General features: G+C 36.6%; 1 protein-coding gene across 2 annotated transcripts in view; it reads left to right on the top strand.

Annotated features, from left to right (window-relative positions):
* The window catches only part of DNER (delta/notch like EGF repeat containing), a 253,997-nt gene that overhangs the window by 78,440 nt on the left and 153,319 nt on the right, over positions 1-22,238 (top strand). The window contains exons 6-10 of one of the 2 annotated variants that reach the window (XM_084212462.1): positions 2,848-3,001; positions 4,922-5,035; positions 11,990-12,214; positions 19,585-19,707; positions 21,935-22,048. In XM_084212462.1, coding sequence (XP_084068588.1) covers positions 2,848-3,001; positions 4,922-5,035; positions 11,990-12,214; positions 19,585-19,707; positions 21,935-22,048 — 730 coding nt within the window. The remainder of the gene's footprint in view (positions 1-2,847; positions 3,002-4,921; positions 5,036-11,989; positions 12,215-19,584; positions 19,708-21,934; positions 22,049-22,238) is intronic. The other variant, XM_084212461.1, reaches the window with a different exon arrangement.

The raw sequence follows: 22,238 nt of genomic DNA, 5'->3' as shown, positions 1-22,238 counted from the left end.
TTTTATTTCAAATCTAGTAGAATGTAAAAGAATGTAGGAACACATCTGCTTATTGGGAAACTTCAATGTAGTTAACAATCTGCAGTGATTTAAGCACAGGGAGTTACTGTTATATATAGAGTACAAATAACTATAAACAAATGAATTCTGGTCTAACCTGGGAGTCTTGGCCAGTATTTACTCATTCCTTGCTGATCTAACTTGACTGCTACTCAGCTAGATGCTTTTTATAGTGTTGTTATGAATAGCAAAGTTCAAATGCAAAGTTTTGTTTTCAATTATTGTTCTTTTCAATGGAAGAGAAAATTCATCACTTTGAGTGAAGTTCTGCGCAGTGAGGTGATGCTGAGTCTTTTTCTTCCTTTGTGTGAACTTTGTGCCTGTTTTGCTGCCATGCTTGCCACTTGTCCACAAGGGAAGCAGGAATGTGTCAGAAGTGTAGCACTGGTCTTGGCATCATCACAATATAAATGCCACTCTCACATTCATTGACTCACCTTTACACCAGGATGAGTTAACAGTTAGCAGTTAATGGAAGAGAAGTTTTGTTGTTAACCCAAAAGGGAGAGATTTTGTCTGGTGTGAATTTCTGATTTCATGAATTTCATTAGGATTTTGAAGTGAACGTGGGCTATCCATTGATTGTGAGTGCCACAATTTTGCTTACATAAGAGGTTGTTTCTCTCACAGATTGCTCTGTTCCATAACTTTGACTCTCCCATAAAAAATATGGATGGGCTGACTGTTTAAATATGAATTTTTATAGCTAGATTTAGAACCCATGAGATTTACACAAAAAAAATCTGGCCTCTGCCTGCACAGAGAAATAATACTTTGAATTGAATAGCAATTGTTTCCATGTCTTCTATGCAAGCTGGAAGCTTTGGGATAGATCCATTTGATAATAATCTGTAAAAAGGCAAATTATAATACCCCTCATGTATACCTGAAGGTATGCTGTCCTGCATACGGACTTATTTTCCTAAGTACAGTATGCTCTGGAGTATGTAATGGTCATGCAATATTTTGCTCACATATTGCATTAACTCAGTCTGAGTTGTACTAAATACTGAAAGTCTTTCTCAGTAAGAGAGAGTAGACATTAGTTTTGTTCTGGTCACCTTAACTTCTTTGCCACAGTAAAAAAAGAATTTATTACTCTCCTTATTAGACTAGCAAAAAAAATACTATATTCCAGCTATATTTATGATATGGTACAGGCTGCATTATTGCAAATTATTTTAAAAATTTATTTTATTACCATCCAAAATTATAATATATATTTGCACTTCATCAAGTAAAATAGATGATCTTTTGATTGATAGTAGATAATTTGGGAGTTCTTGCTGACATTAATTCTAGCATAGTGGTAGTGTGGAGCTGCTTCTTGACTCAGTTTGGCTCAAATATACTAGTGCATGTTACCTATCCAGAAAAAAAAAGTAGTATCAATTGGGGTAAGTGATAATAACCTAATCTTCTCCACAGAATAACTTGTCAGCATCTCAGAACTGTTACCTGTCATTAGATATTTCAGATTGAAGTGTTAAAATGCTTTTCTTTTGCAGCTTTCAAACCCCATTTTGTTAAATGCTCTTTATGGTAAATTGATCCCTATATCAAACTCTTGGATAAAACTTTAAAGATAGTTATTGTGCTATGTGAATATAATAATTTTGACTCTCTTTTGCTTGACTGTCTTTCATTTCTGTTGAACTACAGCCTTTTTTGGAAACCTGTCGTTGGTGTGTGAGATACTCAGAATTGTTTGGTGAAGAGGCTGGGGTGAATTCCAGAACATGTGTAGACTGTACACTTAAGAAGGGCTTCTGGCACTCCTGATAAATAACATAGTCATGGATTTGAGTTTTGAAGATGTGTCATATTTGTTCTTGTATAACTCTACTAGAGTGATATGTGTAAGGAGGAGTGAAATCTGGGGTTTACTTAGTGAAGTTTTTTATTTAGGTGAAGATGATTATTTGATACTTAGGTGGAAAGCTGATTATTCATATGAAGCAAAGCCAGAAGCCCCCATCTCTTTGTTTCTAGTTCCATGCATGTTCAGCACTTAGCATTCCAGTGTTTGTGCATGGGACAGCTGCGTTCCAGCACTGAAGGTCTGGCTTTGGAATAGATGAGAGTGAGTGATGTTGCCATCTAGTGTTTGAAGAACAAAGATTCAGATGTCATCTAAATGCATATCACAGAGGAGAGAACCTTCCTTGCTTCTTTTCTTGGAGACTTCCTTAACAATTGTAGTTACCTAAAGAGTTTTTAAATCTGATTTGAATTATTTTATTACCAACAAAAATGTGCCATATCATGCCTCCTGTAGGTACTTTAAGCCTTTAAGAGGTGTAGTGGTCTTGATTTTTATTAAGCAGCAAAGTTTGGAAAGGGTAATGAATACACTCAAAAGAGGACATATTTAAACAGAATTGAAAAGGGGGTGTTACTGCTGAAGTACCACTCTGGGAGCTTGTCATGTAAAGAGTGCCTATCTGTAGTAGGACTTTGTTGCAGTAAATTTGCACATTATTCTGACAGTTATTTCAGCCTACAAATCTAATTTCTGGAATGGAAGAAAAAATGTATAATGATTTAGATATTATGGATCGGATCCCAGACTCCTTGCCTAGATTAAATGACCCAACATCATTAAAAATTTGAGCTGAAGAATTGGTGCAGGTTTAGTATTTCAAGGAGTAACTGTTCAGTTGATGTATTTGTGGCAACTACTGTTGTTATGAACAGGATAAGTACAGAAGCAAACTTCTGTACTTTGTTCAGAAGTACATCATCTTTGAAAATTTATTGTGAAGTACATATCCTCTTTGTTTTTAGGCAACATTTTTTTGTGTGTGTGAAGATGCATATAAGGGTTCCCTGTGTGAAGAATTTGATGCCTGTCAGAGCCAACCTTGCCAGAACAATGCAACCTGCACTGATGTAGCACAGAAACACGACAGGAATAATTTCACCTGCAGCTGCCTGCCTGGTAGGTTTTGAATTCTTGAATAATGAAGCTTTGTTTGACATTCAGTGCATCTCTTTTTGCAGAGCAGTGAACTGTGCAACTTCTGATACCAGAACAGATAGAAAATGCAACAACAACATAAGGGCAGTGGAAGGTTCTTTACTGGTGAAAAATGCCACGGGAAAGCACATGTCTGAACCTTAACCCTGTGAGAGAATTAATCATAAGTAGTGGAACTTTACCTACTAAAAACACAGGAGAAAAATTTAGTTTACATCAGCTTTTTCTTTGTCAGTTTTTTTTTTTTCAGAAGTGTTCTGTGACCACCACACATAAATTTGTTAATTTTTTAATGTCAAATGTATAACATCATTCAAATGGCTCAATCATTAAGTTCAGTGGTTTGTGCTTCTACCTATAATTATTGTATCCACCAAAATCTGTGTCCACGCACTAAAAAACAGTCTGGAAAGCTAACTGTTGTAATTTAACTTTAAATTTCTAAAAAAATATTAATTCCATATGAAAAATATTAAAGAAAATTGAAGGTGAGAGTTTAATTATCCTATGTGTCTCCCTATGCAAGCTTCAGAAACGTTTATATGGGAACATGATCATGTTTCCCAAATTCTGGTAGAAGGAAATGTTATGAAGGTAAATATCAGCACAAAATGTAGAGGTGTAATGAATCTTAGGATCTATCTCACCAAAAAACTGCTTTCCCCCCTTTTCTTGTGATTGTTTAGTACCTCTGCATTTCTAGTCCCTGCAATGTATTTGGGATGCTATTCCTTATTCATTTTATCTTTCAGATGGACAAAACATGCACTATAGGTAGTAATAAGATAGGACATATTTATTTTTATAATTGATTGCATTAAAAATAATTATTTCATAAAACCAGGGGTGTTTCCCCCCCAGATTGTTTAATTTGGAGGGGTTCCCCTTCCTTTTCCTTTTTCTCCCCTGCATCGGCTAAATCCTGTCCATGTATGTCCTCTGTCTCACCTTGGGGTCTTTCTCTTCTCCACCTGTTCATAGCAGTGATAATCACAGCTTACCAGCCTTTAACACCAGCCATTCAGTTAAACATGTTCATGATGGAAGATTATTAATAATTTGTGTAGGGTTCCTTTTAAAAAAATAAGATGTGTCTGTGTGTAGCATGTAGTTTTTTCTTCAGTCATGCATCCAAGATATTATTTTCTTGAAAGTAATTAAAAATTAGGGAAGGGGAATGTGTGGTATTTGTTATGAAATATAGGTATGGAGTGTAGAATAATTTATATTGTATTTTAGGTTTGTTCATTTTTTGAGGATGTGTTACAGACATCAGACATATGGAACAAAGCAAACTTATGGTCAAATAGTACAGTACACACAATCTGTAGCTTGTGAACTTATAGAAGCTTATTTGGAAGAGTTTGCAACTGTGCTGAGCAGTTCTTCACAGCTCCCACTTAAAATAAACACTCTTCTTGAAGCCCAGAAGTAGGAGCAAATGACAGTCATTCAGCATATGCACAAATAATTCATAGTGTTAAGTTCTGTTTAAAGCCTTGATAAAGATTTTTGACTTGGGATTCAAGTTGCATTTGAAACCCATACCAAAATGACTTTATTTTTTTGGTTATATGAGTAGCAGTGAGGACCCAATATCTATTGCCAATTCACTAGTGATGTCAGAATATTGCTGTTAGTAAAATACCACAGATGTGGTCTCTAGAGTTCTGCCGGTTTTGTATGCCTCTCCCATGAAGTATACATTTTCATTAGAAATCTCATTTTGTAAGAAATGAGAGACTGTCCTGGATTCTATTGCTTATATTGGTTAATTTGATTCAAGAAAAGTAATGGTACTACTTGGATGGCTGAGCAGTGTGTTTAGTGGTAAACCCTTGTCATTGCTTCATCTTCTGAATATTGTGAGCTGTTTTGTAGGTTACACTGGAGAGCTGTGCCAGTCAGAGATTGATCATTGCAGCCAGCAGCCATGCCAGAATGGGGGGACCTGCTCATCCCACCTCAATGGATTCAGCTGTCAGTGCCCAGAAGGTAACCAGCAAACTCCTCTCTAGTATCTCGTAGAAAGTGCTGGTTTTACTCTAAATTTTCAATTATTTTGACATGAAGATATGTATATTTAATTTTTTTTTAAATTGTGCCTTAGCTTGTAATTGTAGGCAGAAAAGAAAACGAGATGAGAAATCTTGGGATAATCAGCAAGAGAATATGAAGTGTTGTAAGAGTTTAGTGTTTCAGTGTATATGTGGTGCAGAAATGTTCTTGATCTCTACAATAGAAATCAGGCTCCAGCACTGATGAGAGAGGTGGATTTGAGAAGACTCAGGGTGTGATCTGATTTTTATGTTGTCCACTAAATGTGTGAGAAAAAGATGTCTCCCTTGTAGTATTTGCACCTTTCTACACATGGGCCAGTTGGCTAAAATGTGTGTAAAAGTAATAACTAAAGGAATTATTTCAATCCCCCAAAATTTTTAATTAAGTCTCCTTTCCATTTGGACATATTCCTTTCTTGACATGAAAGCTTCTCACTGATTCTCACTGGTAAATCTTGTAAATGTGAAACAAGGACACCCCAATGCCAGAGTGTGCTTTCATAACAGTGTGCTGACTGCAATGACAGATCCCTAAATTGCACATGAAAAAATTATCATGAGTGGAAGTTTTCAATTATGAAGCCTCCTATTAGTTATTTATAATTAAGATTGGAACTTTGAACTAATTATACTTCTGTCCTTGCTTGATCTGTGGACGTTGGTTTTGTTCTACCAGTACTTTAATGCTTGCTCCAAGGGTGCAAGTCTTTGATAACTGCTCTGGTAATATCTATGTGCGTAATAATGAAGATTATTTGTAGTTTCTTCAGGGTGATTCCTGGCTTTTCTAGAGTGCTATGCTTTAACACTTAACTGCTGTGTTGAAACTGACATGTTGACAGCAATGCAGATCCTGCATGTGGAAAATTTTTGGAAATTGTTTCCCTTAAAATAGTAGTGAAATTCAGGAGAAAAAATATTAGATGTTAGACTTGACCAAAAATTTACTTGTTATTATTTCTCAAAGAAATCTCTTCAAGAATCTTTTAGGAAGCAGTGAAAGAAGGGATCTTTCCAATAATGTTGGGAAGAGCAGCTACTGAGATTTTTGGCTGTTTTATGTCTGCCGTAGGTGTTTCTGTGTGTGGCTCATTAATTGCTTGCTCCTGATGGCCTGTTAATGAATATGCTGATCATAGCCCAGCTTCTGTCCTGCTGCCCAGGGGGCAGGGTCGCTGCTGGGCTGAGGGCCCTGCAGGACCTTGCAGGGCTGCGGTGCTGGGTGCTGTCGCTTCTTCATTTTGTTCTGGAAGGTCTAATGCCAATGAGCTGAAGAATTCAGATATCTTGTGAAAGGAAAGAAAGTTGATTTAACAAAATGTGTTGTCTAAGTTTACTAATGACTGTCCCTTGATCATTCTTACATCTTTTGATGTGTTATCCTTTCACAGAGGCGTAATTTGGGAGCTTTTGTTTGGGTATTAATCTCTGAAGAGATTCAGTAATTTTTATAAATACAACAGAGTAGTTAATTGAAAATTGCAGATGGAGTAACTTGCAAATTTGCCTGCCAACCCCCAATTTTCTAATTTAAGTGAGGTCTCTTGGTCTGCTGCTGTTCTGCTCTGCTTAATAGTGTTTGCTTGTTGAGAAAAGGCTTTTCTTTCTGTATTGCTAATTCAGCACAGTGGGGAAAGGTAACCAAGGAACTTATGTTTGTGTAGGAACTACAGTCTGCAGATATATTGTGGCTTGGAAAAGGATGAGGAAATGTAGCAAGTATCACTCAAGGAAAAGAAAAAGATGGCAGATAAAGGAATCAGGTGGAAACAATGAAGAATGATCTTGAGATTGTGGATTTCTTTTACAAACCAGATCTGTGGTTCATGAGAAAGCACATGATAACTGACAGAAGGCTAGATCTGAGGCCCTGAAAAAACAGCCTATCTCAGATGTGAACAATTCATGATGACTCTTCAGATAATTTTACTGTCTTAAGAGTCTGTTAGTAAAGAAAATTTCATGATGCTTACAGATTCCATTTTCTGTGGGATGCACTGTAGGTTTTAATATCCAAAATACGTCAGAAAATAAAATCTTATAAGATGTTGTGGAATCACCTGTAAAGAGAAAAGCGGATTTTGTAATTGAATTTGTAGTGAAGAAGCTTAAGCAATAGTAAAGACCAAAGAATTTCTTTAAAATTTTGACACTGTTACTTTCAAAATAATGTTTTGATCTTGTACTTGCTTACAATCGGATTGGGATCTTTGATTGTTTTATTAATTTATGTCAATAAACATACATTTAGTAAGTATTAGTTTCAAATGTTCATGCAAAGGAACATTCTAGAACCCTACATGTAGTAAACATGCCAACCAGAAAATGAATATTTGAAATTTACATTCAGAATCATTCCATCCTTATCACTCTTAAATATCTCCTCTTGCTTTCTTCCACTTATTGTAGTGTACAACGCACTATTGTATTGACAGTAACATTAATAGATTTTATTTAAACTGCTTGGGGTACTAATAATCAATTTGGAAATTTGGTCACTCTATTTTCTTAAAGCTTCTGAGAAATTATGTGCATTTCCAAAATATCCTGAAGTGGAACTAAATACACAAATAATAACTGGAAACATAAAAACCCCGTTGGTTGGTATAAATAAATGTCATGATGTTAAATTAATAAACACATTATTAAATTGAGCAATATAAGTTTTAGAGATGTTGAAACTAGTGATCCTTATTTATGTAGTTATGAAATTCACAGAAATCTTTGTTGAAAGTTAAAATTTAAAAAACCCCAACTGTATGAAATTAACTGATTGTGTGGTGAGGAAATGTGTTCCTTTCAGACAAAATTCTGTAAAATTAGATAGAATGAAAAACTTGGTACTTGAAGTACTTGAAGGTACTTCACCCTTTGTGCATTTTGCTCATACAATAATATTAAAATGATTTAGTAGTGCGCTGTGGTTTAGAACAAAGTCAAACAGTAATGAGCAAAGTGCAGATCAATTATAATAAAGAAATAAACTTCTGTTGCAAGATATTTCTGAAGTTCTGTTCCATGCAGATTTGATGACCTGATGAAAAGTATAGATTAACTGCCTTCAGTGTTATAGGAAACCATTAATCTTTGATAAAAATAACTTGCATTCATCTGGCCAACCCCATCAAACTGCCTGGGTTCTTGGGCCCTTCCTACATGCTTTATATGGAGGTCACCAGCTTGGACAGAAGGGGCAGAAATATTTTAATTTGGCTTAATATATATTTGAAAAATGGCAGCAATATTGGATGACAGTCATCCTCTAGAATAAAAGAAGACAGAGCAAAAACAATGCTATGATAAAAAGTTTAACATACATTGATTACTTGAAATTCACATTTTAACATTGATTTTATTTTACTTTTGACAGTTTGATTTAAGTAGCTGGAGGTAACTACTGCTGGCAACATACTGAGCAAAAGTGTCCTGAAATATCTGCAGGCATTTCTGAAAATACTGCAAAGCATTAAATTTATGAATGCTCTTATAATGGCTTCTGTGGTTTAGAAAATAGAGTTTGACAGCTATAGAAGATGCTAAGTTGTGATTCATAAGTGTTGATTTGCAATAGCAGCTAGAAAATGCACATTGTCACCATGCATCTAATTGGCTGGGACAACAGAAATTATTTACTGAGACTAAAAATAGTTTAAGTTTCAAGGTTTTCACTATTTTCTCTGCTTCATTGTTCATGTAAAAGACTTTTTCTCTAGTACATCTTGCAGGTGTCATTCTAACTTCTTTAGGTTTACATAGAATAAACCCATTTACAATCTTGATCACAGCAAACTGGGTGACACAGCTGTTGCATATAGAAGATTTCCCAAGGTTACTGGTGATAAGAATGCAGAATTTTTCATATTACCATAAGAGAGTTTAATTTACCTGAAGAACATTTTGTCGTTAATTAAAATTTTTATGGCTGTTTAGTTTCTGGTACTTTCCACTAATCTAATGTTTTTACCTGGCACCTTCCCAAATTGCTCTTATTTTTAATAGACTTCTCCTTAATGCTTGAATGGGTTTAGCCTCTATTCATCTTCATCAAGAAAGACTTAGCTAGATTGAATTTCAGTCAAAATTTTACAATGTTTTAATGATTTCTTGATCCTTCTGATTAGTAACTTTTTTCTCTCCATGGAATTCTGATGAAATACCATTTATTTCTATTTCCTCACAAGACAAATTTCTATAGGAAAAGAATAAATTGCTTTTATTTCTTTTAGTGCTTATCCCTGCATTTCAAAGTTATAAGTTTTGTAGTCCTGAGCCCTCGCAATTCACAGACCTAATTTTTCACATGCTTGTAATTCTTGGAATTGGGTCTAATGTAACATTCACACAAGTTAGTTGTTCTACAAGCTGTATAAAAGGCAGTTCAGTGGTGTCTTCAGAAAATGTTTGACTTCCTTGACTTGCACATGGCTCTTTTGCTTTCAGTAGCCAAATAATTAAAATCCCACTGTGGTGAGAAATTTGGCTTTTATTCAGAGCTTTTCTGTCTCTGAAATCTGATCTAGTTTCTATCACTGCCCTGGAGGTCTGTAGCAATTTATAAAGAATATCACCTAACTTAAGACTGTTATACTTTCTGACAGCTAGCCAAATTACTATCCATGTAAGCAGAGACATTGTACTCTGGGTTTTACCAGTAGAAATATTTCTATTATTGCCTTTCCCCTTTACCTTCTGTGTTATTCCTTGGTAAATTTTGTATTCAATTCTTTTGAATTACCACTAGACTTTGCATTTCAGTCATGTCCCTTTTATGCCAGCAATGACCTACATGCAGGGTTGAAGGGCAGTTCAGGGGATACTTTTCTGCAGATAAACAATGATAATTTTTTTTTTGTCTGGGATTTGGTTCTGTTTTCAGTCAATACACCTCTGAATTTGATTTTTGTAAATATAACTTGCATTATTTGTTTTCAACAATTAGACTAGTATGGATTTAAATGTACATTCAGAAATGCCAGAATAATAGATTTCCATATTTCCTGCTTTGAGTATTTTCAGATATTTGACTCATGCTTAAGATTTAACTTCCAGAATCACCTAAACGCATTTCACAGTGCAGTCAAAGATAGCACAAGGGCAACATGTTTTGGTGTATTTTAAACCTGCATATGTTCTTGAAGTGCTTTGTCACTTGAAACATTAGCCATCTGCTAGTAACCTCCTCTTTGGAGGGAAGATTACTGCAAAGGTTGTATTAGTGTCATTGTGTGACCTCAGATCTCCTTAAACCTTTTTAATCTGCTTTCAGAGTTACTTGAGAGATTTCACTGGACTCACTGGCTGATCTCCTCCTGGTAATAGTTAAAAGTCCTTGCAGATTCTTTTAAATCTGACCAAGATTTTACTACTGCAGTACAGGCTTTGTTAATTTGCTAGTGAGCCGTTGCTGGAATTACATCCTTGCTCTTGGGGTTTCTGTTCTTTGCAGTTTCTGATGGTTAATCATCATCTACAGGACGGGCCTCTAGTAGAGGATTCCACAGTGTTTGTTTTTAGGCTCTCTGTTCAGCATTGCTGAGCAGGTGGTCCTGACAAAGCCCATGAAGCAATTGAAGCCGTAGGATAACAACATGGGGAGAACAGAAGGCTTTTGCCTGTTCTTCAGCTGTGCCCTGCCAGACCTGATATTCTCTCCTGGTCTGTTGCAGAGTTTGTATGACAAAACTTAAAAGTCCAATCTGTAGATTATTTCTTTTCTTTCTATCTTTCTAGCTTCATTTTTTTTTTTGTAAGTTAGATTAATTTTTTCCATACTTTTCGTTCCATAACTCTGATGTAAGACTTATGGATATCTAAGGGAGATGCAGCATTGAAAGTCATTTTTCCAGCACCTAATGTTTTGAAGATGCCCCTAAAATCCTGCTGCCAGTTGTGACCAAAAAATCCAAAAACTCTGGCATTCACAGAGCAATTGTGGCCTCCCCATCTTTTCTTAGTTCCATTAATATAAGTTTTGTTAACTCTGTGAGTAGATCTCTGTAGTATGCTCTCTGTGGGTTACTCACCTTTGTTTATTATTCTGCTGTAATATTAAGAGCTTTCTTACAATGTAAGACATTCTAGGGAATTTTAAGCCTGAAAAGTGATGGTCTGTACAAAAGGGCCAAATACTTATTAAAAGATATATAATTGAATGGAAGGGACAGTTAGTTCTTTTATTTGGAAGGGTTCTAGAATTTGAATATGCTTTTCTGACTTTAGGATACAATAACCATGCATTGCATTACTACATACATGATGTATGTGTATGCATAGATACAAGATGCAGTTACTGTAATTAATTAAAACATAATTCTTCCCTACATCGGATTAAAAGTTCCCTTGCAAGAATATCCTTTTCCTTATGTCTGTTCTTGGTGTGGTGTTGCTTTAATAAGTCATTGTCTCTCCTGCTAATGAGAAGTTTGTTCTTGTAAAAGATATTTCAATTAATGAAACTCAGTGAATGCATGTTATGTTTAAGAGCTTGTTACATTTTACATACACATTAACAGAGGAAAAATAGGTCAGTTTGGGCTTTTTTTTTTTTTTTTAGGATAGCCCACTCCTGATCTTTAGAAAATCTTCTCTACTTTTCAAGCCAGATTTGCTCAGAAAGCAGATAAGCACTTGTCAGTTTCAGGAAAATATTTTTGCAATTCACTGCCTTAACCATTTATAGTATGATATTAGCTTAAGAATCTCTTTTCAGAGAATGTTAGTAGGCAAAATTAGAGTTTATTGTGTAAGAAGTCTGTATTTTTATAATATCCAAAGACTTAAAAAAGAAAGGAATATAGATCTCTCTATGGCTTACTTCTAACTTGCTTTAGTTCTTAAAATTGTATGCATATCAGGATGCTTACTTACCAAACCCATTTATTTATTTTAGGGTTTTTAGGAACCACTTGCGAGGACAAAATAGACCCTTGTGCATCATCTCCCTGCCAGAACAATGGAACCTGCTATGCAGACAGACTTGCCTTCTCCTGCAGCTGTAGTCCTGGATTTACAGGACCTACCTGTGCTCAGCTAATAGATTTCTGTGCTCTGAACCCGTGTGCGCACGGCATTTGTCGCAGCGTTGGAACCAGCTACAGATGCCTCTGTATCCCTGGTTTGTACCAAGCTACATTCTCTGTAAATCTTCTAATTATTTTTATATGTAGGTTCCATATATAGCTTAGGATGATTTCCTTTTCTTCTCAGTCTATAGAACAGATTGAGCAGATGTTCTATCTGTTTAGAGCAATGATAGGAATCTACACATTGCACTTGGAAAACCAAAAATTGCAGAGCGAGCACTGAAATACCCACTGAGATCCATATGGCTTGAGTGAACTCTACAGCTGTATTACAAAACTGTGGTCTGCAGGATAAATCTTTCTAAGCCAAGGCATCAGCACTGTTGGAATTACAAAATTTGGTAGAGGGAATGCAAAATAGGACACTGATCATTAGGGAAAAACAGACATGGTGGCTGAATAAAGGTAGAGAAGGAAAAATATTGGTTATTCCAAAGGGTTGAGTTCTGCTGTCCATATTTACATAAACTGTCTGTCTAGAGAAGATCCAGCAGGGCTGCTCAGCTGAGTCCAGTGAGGGGACTCAGCTGGGAACTGTTTGACAGCACAGCCTGACATTCATGGGGTCTGTGTAGCAACTGGTTTAGCTCCAGATTTTTTTCATCCTTGTACCAACATAACAGGATATTGGGGTGCTTATAGCTCCCTTTATCCATTTTAGCAATGATAATTAGTAGGTGAAGTAGCAGTTAAAATGTCTGATAACCAGTGCTACACGTCCTCTGCTGCTTGAGCACTTATAGAGTGAGCATCAATCTTTCTTTTCACTTGAATAATTTTGGCCTTTTTTTTTAGTCTGTTCCTATGAAGCTATAAACTTGAAAACTGAAGAAATTAAGGCTAAAACAAATTTCCAGTGTACAAGGGATAAACTAAGGAGTGACATTTGATAGTAGCTCTGCTGGGACATTCACATTGTTCTACACTTCTTTCAGAGGAATATCTTCTCTCTGCTGCTTTTCCTTGTTTTCTAAGAAACCAGTCATAGTTCTTAATCTCTTCCATCTCAGTTTTCAGGATGTGCATGTATCCCACCAATCTATTTGTGTATATTTATGAATATGGGAATTTTGTAATGAAATCTACTTATTCAGCATTTTTAGGTGGTGTCAGAATTTATCTGCTGTTTAGAGACATGAAAGGTGCCATCAGAAATATTTTGGGAGGAACTCACAAATTACTAGAAGCTATGGAACTTTGTTGTTGGAGTTGAGAGATTTATAGCTAAATTATATACTCTTTTGTAAAGGAGAAAAATATGAAAGCGAAATGCAGATAATACCACAGTAATGTTATCTTATAATGCATTTGTTGACAGCACTTGTCATTAACAGTAGGAAAAACTAGACATTTCTCTTTCCAAGAAACCCAGGGAAGTTTTAATCTTCTTCAGCATGTTCTTTGCCTGTAGTTCAAACAAAGAAAAGCTAGTCAAATATTCTTGATCAAATAAAAGCTTTTTTCATAATTTGTCACCTAAACCTGATTAGAATTCCATAGTTTGGTTTTTTCAAAATTATTCTGTCTCTTTCAGGACTTAAAAGTAGTCTTAGAGCTCTCATGTTATGAAAATTTATTTTTATTTGAACAATATTTATGCTTTTGAAAGTTAGAGATGAGAATCCTTAGAGGTGGCATCCATATGTGGCATTTATTTAGCTAAACTCTTTTGTGTTGCTCCATATATGACATTGGAAAAAAAAAATAGTTTTTTTTAAACATTTTTTAGGGTGCTGTAAACTTAACTTTTAAAAATAACATTACTTGCTTCACATAGAGGTGAAACTAGAGGCAAAATTAAGTGAGCTCATAATTAATCTGTCAGTAGTTTAAAAACTTGGGTAACTTATTTCAGAAGGTCATTTAAGAACTGCCCCTCAGTGACATCGAGATAGGTGTAGACAGAATATTTCCTTCTTTTATACCTTTTATGCCTTTTCATTTTTATGAACATATCATTATGTATGGGCTTTTATTAAGTCAGAGCAGAAGAATTTTAATCAATTATTTTCAGATATTTTTCCCATGACTTAAAAGGTTAATAGACAAGTGGCAGTCAACTTCAGTGTAGATCAGCATGTGGGAGGCACTGTGACTTACACTTTTCGCTTGGTTTGGGTAATTATTGAGTGTAAAGCAGGTAAGAGCAATTAAACTTGAGGATTCCTATGTTGCAATTCCTAAACCCCCAAACTAAAGTGATGACTAGAAATCATAGCCTAATGCATTTTTAGCATCTCTATCAAAAAGCAGTTTACTAGAGGGAGTAATGTAGTTATGTCTCTGGGTTATTAAGAAGCTGGATTCTATTCACAGTTTGGCCTGAAGAGACTGACAGTATCTGTTACATTACTTGTAAATTGAATGAATAAAATTTGGGTACAGTTTGGAAGCATTATCATGGGTTAATAATGAAGATATTACCAGGAAAGAAATGGTCTCTCCCTTGTGACCTTGAGGCTTTCTGAGTTGCAGGCTCTCAGCGTCTGTGCCTGCTCCTAGACTATTGGCTTCTTTGTACAAGAGGCTTTCAGACATACCCCTGAATTCCTGCACATAATTTTTTTGGTAGGTATTTTAATGGAAAGGTTGTTAAATACCATTTTAGAATTCTCTTCTGTATTTATTATCTGACACATCTGAAAAACAATTTTATGAAGTTTGGAATCTGTCACTTTAATTTTGTGTTCAGCTTTAGGGTGCTATAGTCTTTTTTTTTAAAATATTTGACAGAGGATATAGTTTTCTAATACAGAAACAAAATGCCTAAGAGTTTTGCTTATATGTGTGACCTGAATGGTGTCCTTCCTTTAAGCACTGTTTTACAGTGTCGGTTGGATTTTGGATTTTTGTCTGTGTTACTTCTGTCTCAAAAATTAAACAAGAGAGGAATTTTAAATTGCTCCAATTAGTCCAAGGTTTGTGCAAGTCTCCTTGCTTGGTAGGCAGTTTGGCTTCCTTGTTTCTTTGGCCAGTGTATGGATTTGAGGAATGAGAAATGATAGTGGTTATACTTGCATAGCTGCACAATTTGCAGAACACGAACAACCAGGCTAATTTTTGTGTGTGTGTATGCTTGCTTTCATCTAATAGCTTGTAGAGGAAAGTTAATTTGTATAAGCTAACTTGAAAAGCAGTCTAATTTTTTGAATATTCCTATTTTCAGAGTAGAAGGAAAAGTAAGTTATTTCCAAGTTGAACGTACTTCAAATGTCTGCTGAGGGGCTCTGTGGAGCTCCCAAGCCTATGCAACCCTACCTGCTTTGTACTGTGTGTGTGGTTTTTCAATTGCACGTGAAACCTTACCTCAAATCTGTATTTATATGCTTACACACCCTAATTATTAGCACTTATCACCTTGCACTTTACAGGTAACAAAGAAATACTTAAAGTTTAGATATTAGATTCAGAGGTTGTTTCATGTTTTATTTCTTACCTTGTATTAAAGAACTAAATCTAATACAAGTTCTTGTGCTCATTTGCTGGCTTTTCATCTAAAGTCTGGTTGGTGAAACTAGTGGGAACACTTTGTGTCTCTTTGTAGCATGTTTATTTTGTCGCTAGATCCCAAACCAGTTTCTTCCTCCTGTTCCAATACAGCTACCATTATAAATTTCCAATGCAAATATTTAATATAGTATTTTTCGTTTTGTCTGGTCCAAAGTAGAGAAATGTAGCTAGAAATTGCATGGCTTAATATCAAAGTAAGGTTTTGGATTTGGGTTTTTTAAAGACACAGATTTTGAAACTGCACAGCACATGTGCAGACATTAACACCTGTCCTCTATATAGATATATATGATGGCATATATAGAACATTTGGGAAGAAGAAAGAGAGGAGTTTCAGAAAAAGTGCTGCAGGGTATAAAAAGTGGCTGCAACTTCAGAAGTAGTACCACGGAGTATGTTCCCTTGATTTTACTGTTCATGCAGCTTAATAGATAGTTCTAGGAGCATAAGTTAATTTTAGTGCCTTTGCAGAGGCCAGAGCAAGATTTGTCTGCAGCAGTTGCAATTTTTCTTTTTGCTGTCTTTTCCCTTCCCGCATTTTGTAACTGGGGCAGGATATGTGAACTCTGGAAGAAGTGACTTCAGGTTAATTCCAGTTCCTGACTGTCTCTAAGCCGGTTATTGCTTCTGTTTCCTCATCTTGTTTCCACTTCTACATTCAGACAACCTTCCATGCAATCTGACTGTGGCTGGTAAGCCTGGCTTCCTACCTTCCTGCCATCTGGAGTATTCTTCTCTCTCATTTAATTGCTGTATAAGCTCAGATTTAACTGAACACATTTATTTCCTGGCTATATAACATGCGATGTTAGTGAACAGCAATAAGTATGAACTGATGCTGTTCCCTGCTCAATAGAGCTGGCTTGCATTGGCCCATTAGGCCTTCCCATAAAGATGGGATTTATGTTCTGCTGCCTTGATTGGGTGAAATGTTAAGTATGGATAAGCCCAGGGAGTCACTATTGAGGGGTTAGTGTCTAAAAAGGCTAAAAAGATTTCAGCGTTCTTTTTTGATTTCTAAAGGGAGAGTAAGCTTTTGCCTCTTTCTTTTGTTAACCTGATAGTGCAGATATTCTTGAGAGATTATTCTGCTGTATCTTTTGCTCTTGAAGGCTTTGACAAACCCCATGTCTTCTCCTCATCAGCCTGTGTGACACAGATTGTGGGCTTCCTTTCCCATTTTCTCCTTCTGCAGTTTTTAACAGCCATGTACAAAGACAGTGCAGTTCAGCATGTAACTGGGGGCCGTGCCTGGGCACAAATGGATTTTCTCTCTCTTTCTCAGGTGTAGTTTTTTCTGCTGTTTTTATGATGTGTTAGAAAGTGATGAGATTTTATTTCTATCAGGAAAATAACCTGCTCTCTTTGAGGCACCCTTCCTGTTGTTGAAGAAAGAGGAAGAAGAATTTGGGGATCAAGAGGAGAATGGCAACAGATCTGTTTCTGCTTTTGTAAAGACCAGTAGCAGTAGGTACTACCAGTGGGATGGCTACATAGAGGGAAAAGGGGTTACATAGGGACATCTCTATTTTAGGGTTTTTTTAGGTTCCCTCTCCATTCCTCAGCCTCTGAAGAGAGTACATCAGAATTGAACCTTCATTTTCAGGTTCTCCTTGAGTTCATGAAGATTCTATTACTAAAGATTTTTCCCATTTCATGTGGCCTGGAAAAGTTGTTCTTTTTTGAAGCGATGCCTCCTGTGGGTTTTTTTATCCTGTTCAGGACACGGTAGCTGGAGAAGTGTTGTTAATGTAGGTATTTTTTCTTTCTTTCCAAATATATCCACAGAAATTTTACACGCCACAAAAAATGCAAGGAGCTGTATTTGGAATTGGCTGGGAACATAAAAGCAGCAGAATCGTAACACTACTAGAAGGAGAGGAAGCAACTGCACTAGAATCCATAATTCTGAAGTGATTTATGAAAAATGCTCCTGTTTCAATCTAAATTCTTCAACAAAATTGTACAAATTATTTATGTAGTCTTTTTCAAGATATCTGTATGAACTCCATGTACTGCAGGGTTTATATATCAGTATAATTTAAAAGCAGTAATACAAGGAGAAATGCTCATTAAGAATGACAGGGTACCTCTTATCTCCCTGAGGAGAAGCATGCCTTTTCCTCAGGTGGTCCCTCAGTGGAATGTTCTCCATCCCAGCAGTTCCAGCAGAAGGAGGCTGCTGGCCCCAGGGTGAGGACGGTGAGGGTGGAATTGTGTGTGGGTGAGACCTGCCCTCTCGTGGAGACAGGAAACATCTTTCCCTGGCTGTGTGCAGTGTCTGGCAGCGTGGGCTGGCTGCAGCCTGAGGAGGTGATACCATAGTTCATGTTGATTTTGGAAACCAGACAGCTATTTAGTCACAAATTCCCTTCATTCTCTTGGAAAGGTGAGAAGTAGAAAACATTTTTTCTGATAGTATCTCATTACATTGGTGTTAAACACTAGGAATTCCCATCTGTTTTTCCTACTGATTCTCCCATCTGATTCTGGTGGTTTGTATGTTGGCTACAGATCTCACTACATAAGAATATTTCATATACACATAAGCTAGATAAACTTCATTGTAAACTTCAAGGAAACGCATAACATTTAGCATAATAAATTGCTTATTGCCTGGCTGACAGCTTTGGAGAAAGTGGTTCTGAAATGTTTCCTAACATCTTACTAGCACGACTATTTCCTATGAAAGGGCAATTTTTTGAGAATCATAGTGGATGGTATTGTCTATATATCTTGACTAGTATTAGCAGTTGTATCTTCAAAAAATTTTGTTTTGAATTATCCATAATGGGGAGGGAGAGGGTGAATGCAAATAGTGTCTGAAGGCAGTATTTATCTTATCTTCTATTATTCTATGAGAATTTTGGGGAATATTTCGACCAGGATGCTGAATATAGATTGATTGTGATTTACTAAGATAATATGCCACTCTCTTTGATTCTGTCTTCATGAAAGACACCCTCCTTTCATATCTGAGTTTTGCTACTAACTAGAGATTCCTTTAAGAAGTAAAATCACACTGAACAATCTACACTTTGTATTTTAGGCCTTTTCCCTGGCATCTCTATTCATGCCCATTGCGTATTTATTCATTGTAGGTTCATTCATTTAATTTTTTTTTATGTAATGAGGAAATCAAGCTTTTATAAGCACATGAACGCAGTTCCAGTGTCTGGTATTATATCATAGACTACTCTAGGTCTGTAATTTCAACTACTGTTAGGGCTAATGATTGTGTGGCACACTAAGTAATGAAAACAGTGCTATTTTCATGTGGATTAATTCTTTCTTTCTTATCTCATAATAGGAATTACTCAGTGGCTCTTAACAGGCCATGTAGCTTTTCTCTGCTTCTACTTTCTATGTTTACCTAATCTGCCCATAGTACCTGCCTATGGCTTGGAAATCGTGTAAGGATGAAAGTACCTTAATGCTTCTGCAGTGCTTTGACATTGCACAGCATTAATGCTAAAACATGTAATCGTTCTAACTACTGTTATACAATTATCACCTCTTTGATGAACGGTGGCTTTGATGCAAGGATCCAAAGGAGCTGGGAGATAGTCAATATTCCTGTATTTCTTCTAACAATCTGACTGTGGGTATTCACATTGCCACTTCTGACCTCTGCCACCAGCTGTCATCCTTACACCTCATTGTGGTTTATCACAGGAGCTGGGAATTCTCTCAGAATACTGTGCTTCCAATATTTTATTGGTAATTTTCACCTGGGGAACAGATGCCTTTAAAATCAGCGCCTTAACATATATCAGTTTGCTCAGTATATTTAAACTAACAAGCATCTGCCCACAGTCTATAGTTGCCTAATTGTTAATTTTTACTGCAAAATGTTTCATAACTATTTTTGTTTCCCCTTCCTGTGGTTTAGGTTACCATGGCCTTTACTGTGAGGAGGAATATAATGAATGCCTCTCTGCACCCTGCCAGAACGGAGCCACCTGCAGAGACCTCGTCAACAGCTACGAGTGTGTGTGCCTTGCTGAATACGAAGGTAGGCCGGGCTTTGCAATTGTTCTCTGCAGTTTTTAAGGTGGGTTCTGTTACAAACAGAGATACCATATTCTGAGCAGAAATATATCCCTCATGTAAAATTAACAGAGACAAACATCAGTATTGATCCTGATCCCTTAGTCTTTATTCAAATTAATAGTCAAGATTTAGCTTCTCTGTGAATAATGCATGTCCTGGTCTGGGCACAAATGGATTTTCTCTGTTCTTCTCTGGTGTAGTTTTTTCTGCTGTTTTTATGATATGATAGAAAGTGATGAGATTTAAAAAAACTATTTAAATAACTCTTAAATAGACTGTTTCATCAGTTGTTGTTGGAACCTTTACACAGAGAGCCTTCAAATTATTTTTTATTTTCTCCAGTGAAGTGAGCTAAAACATAAAAGATTAGTAGTTGAAATAGATTAGCACAAAGAAGTAGAAATAAAAGCTTTATCTTGATTGTTCATTTAGAAGACTGTAAATACCAGGGAGGGTAGTAGGTCTGTGACTGCTTTGCCATGTTAACTGCAGCTATTCTTAGATCTGTGTTCAAGTGGAATCCATCTTCGGCAGTTTTGAAGTAATTTATAAAATAGATGAGAATAGCGGTTTTTTTGGCTATACAAAATCTTTTCTCTCACAGCAGATTTCAGCTGTAAACAAATTAACACATATCAGTGGTCTATGACAAGTCCTGTGGGGAAGGCTAAAGTGATACTTTTTTAGTGTATTCTGTGTTGAGTAGTGAGAACGCTTTGCATGTAATTTTATATGCTATTAGCATTATAAATAAATAAATAAATAAATATTCTGCATAGAATGACTATGTTTTAAGGAACATTGCTCTAGCATTTTCTCATTAAGCATATCAATCCTTATCTCTGCTGATTAGTAACGCTCACTTAACAGCTGCTTGAGGCTAAATATGTGTTTCACACTGGTGATAGCACTGCTCTTTAACTATAGATACAAAATTCATCATTTTAGAGGCCTGGTGAGGAAATGACCCTCAGCTTTTCATGACAGTTTAAGCAGCACTTAACCATAATGTTCACTATAATGTTAATTGTCTCTTCTCACCCGACCTGTTGGTGGAGCTGGAGGCACTGTGTGCACAGCATATCATGCTGGAAATGAAAGCAGGGCACCTGGTCCTGGAAACAGCTTTTGGTGATCACTGAGCTCCCATCATTGCAGTACTTGAGGAGTTCAGTGGCACCAATGAATAGACCCGAGGTACCCAGCTCAACGTATGATGTGGGCCGTCATTCTTGGCACTACCAGCCCAGACCTGCCCCTCTGCAGTGCCCCTTCTGCCTCCACACCCCCAGGCTGGCAGATGGATGAGAGCTCTCAGGGCGGGGCAGGGCTGGAGCTTGTGCCAGGAGGTACCTGTGGGCTGCTGCCTCTGCTGCTCCTTGCTCACAGGATGCTCAGCTTGAGTGCTCTGCCTTTTGCTGCTAACACTGCAAATGTCAACAAAATGATTTTGGCAGGTCTGCAGTGAGTGTATGTGTATACATGTAAAATAAATTTATATATATATATAAGTTTTATCTGAACAGTAGACCCCAAGAAAATAATGCATGCAGCAGTGGAATTAGAGTCTCTCTCCTGGTCCCTAGGTGGGAATATGCTGTGTTACAGGTTTTGTATGCCAGGTGGAGCTTGCACTGTCTTCTGCAAGGCAAACCTGCTGGATTCACAAGGCCTACACTGGGCATGAAAGAGTGAAGGTAGTGGCATGAAGTAGAGCCATCCAGTTATGTATTTTTAACTATACATTTGAAATTTTTTTTTATTATTACCTTAGTAATATTCCTCATTTCCAGCAACAAGTAATGAGAGGCATCTGAATGCTTATCTATGTTATTAAGTTATTACATAAAATTCTTAGACAAGACAATTATTGTTGACATGTTACTGAAGAATTTTAGATAACTGATGTGTTTATGCTTTGTTATGTGGTTTTTCTTAGACATCCAGTAGTTCTAAGCAGAAATTGCCCTGCCTCTCCTAGCCCACAGCCTGTGGGAAGAGCAGAGAGGAGGCACATATGTAAAAAGTTTTGTCAGCATAAGCCATGTGGCTTTAGTTTTATGGCATCATTAGCCCAGAAGGACAGGTCTGGAGTCTGCACACTCATCCAGGTGAAGTTATCACATGTACTGATTCCATACTGCCAATATCAGTCATGTCAGTGGCAATTACTGATTTTTCCTTTTCAGGAAGGCACTGTGAATTATACAAAGATCCTTGTGTTAACATCAACTGCCAGAATGGTGGCACTTGTGACAGTGAAGGTCTAAATGCTACGTGCATTTGTGCACCTGGATATGCAGGCAAGTAATCTATGTGTTAGACAAAACGTCTAGTTGTCATTGTTCACTGTGTCTAGAGGACAATAGCAAGACTGTGTCTCTTCAAGAAATGAATTAATGTGGGCTTTGCTGTATTGTGAGCAGTCTAGTGACAATGAAAAACTTTTGATATGACTTACATCTGCTTTGAACTTTGTAGCAAAAAAGGCCT

Source organism: Fringilla coelebs (genome assembly GCF_963513975.1).
Source record: "Fringilla coelebs genome assembly, chromosome: 10".
Classification (NCBI taxonomy): Eukaryota; Metazoa; Chordata; class Aves; order Passeriformes; family Fringillidae; genus Fringilla; species Fringilla coelebs.
Note: the sequence above shows the minus strand (reverse complement) of the source record. Positions and strands in the feature narration are given on the sequence as shown.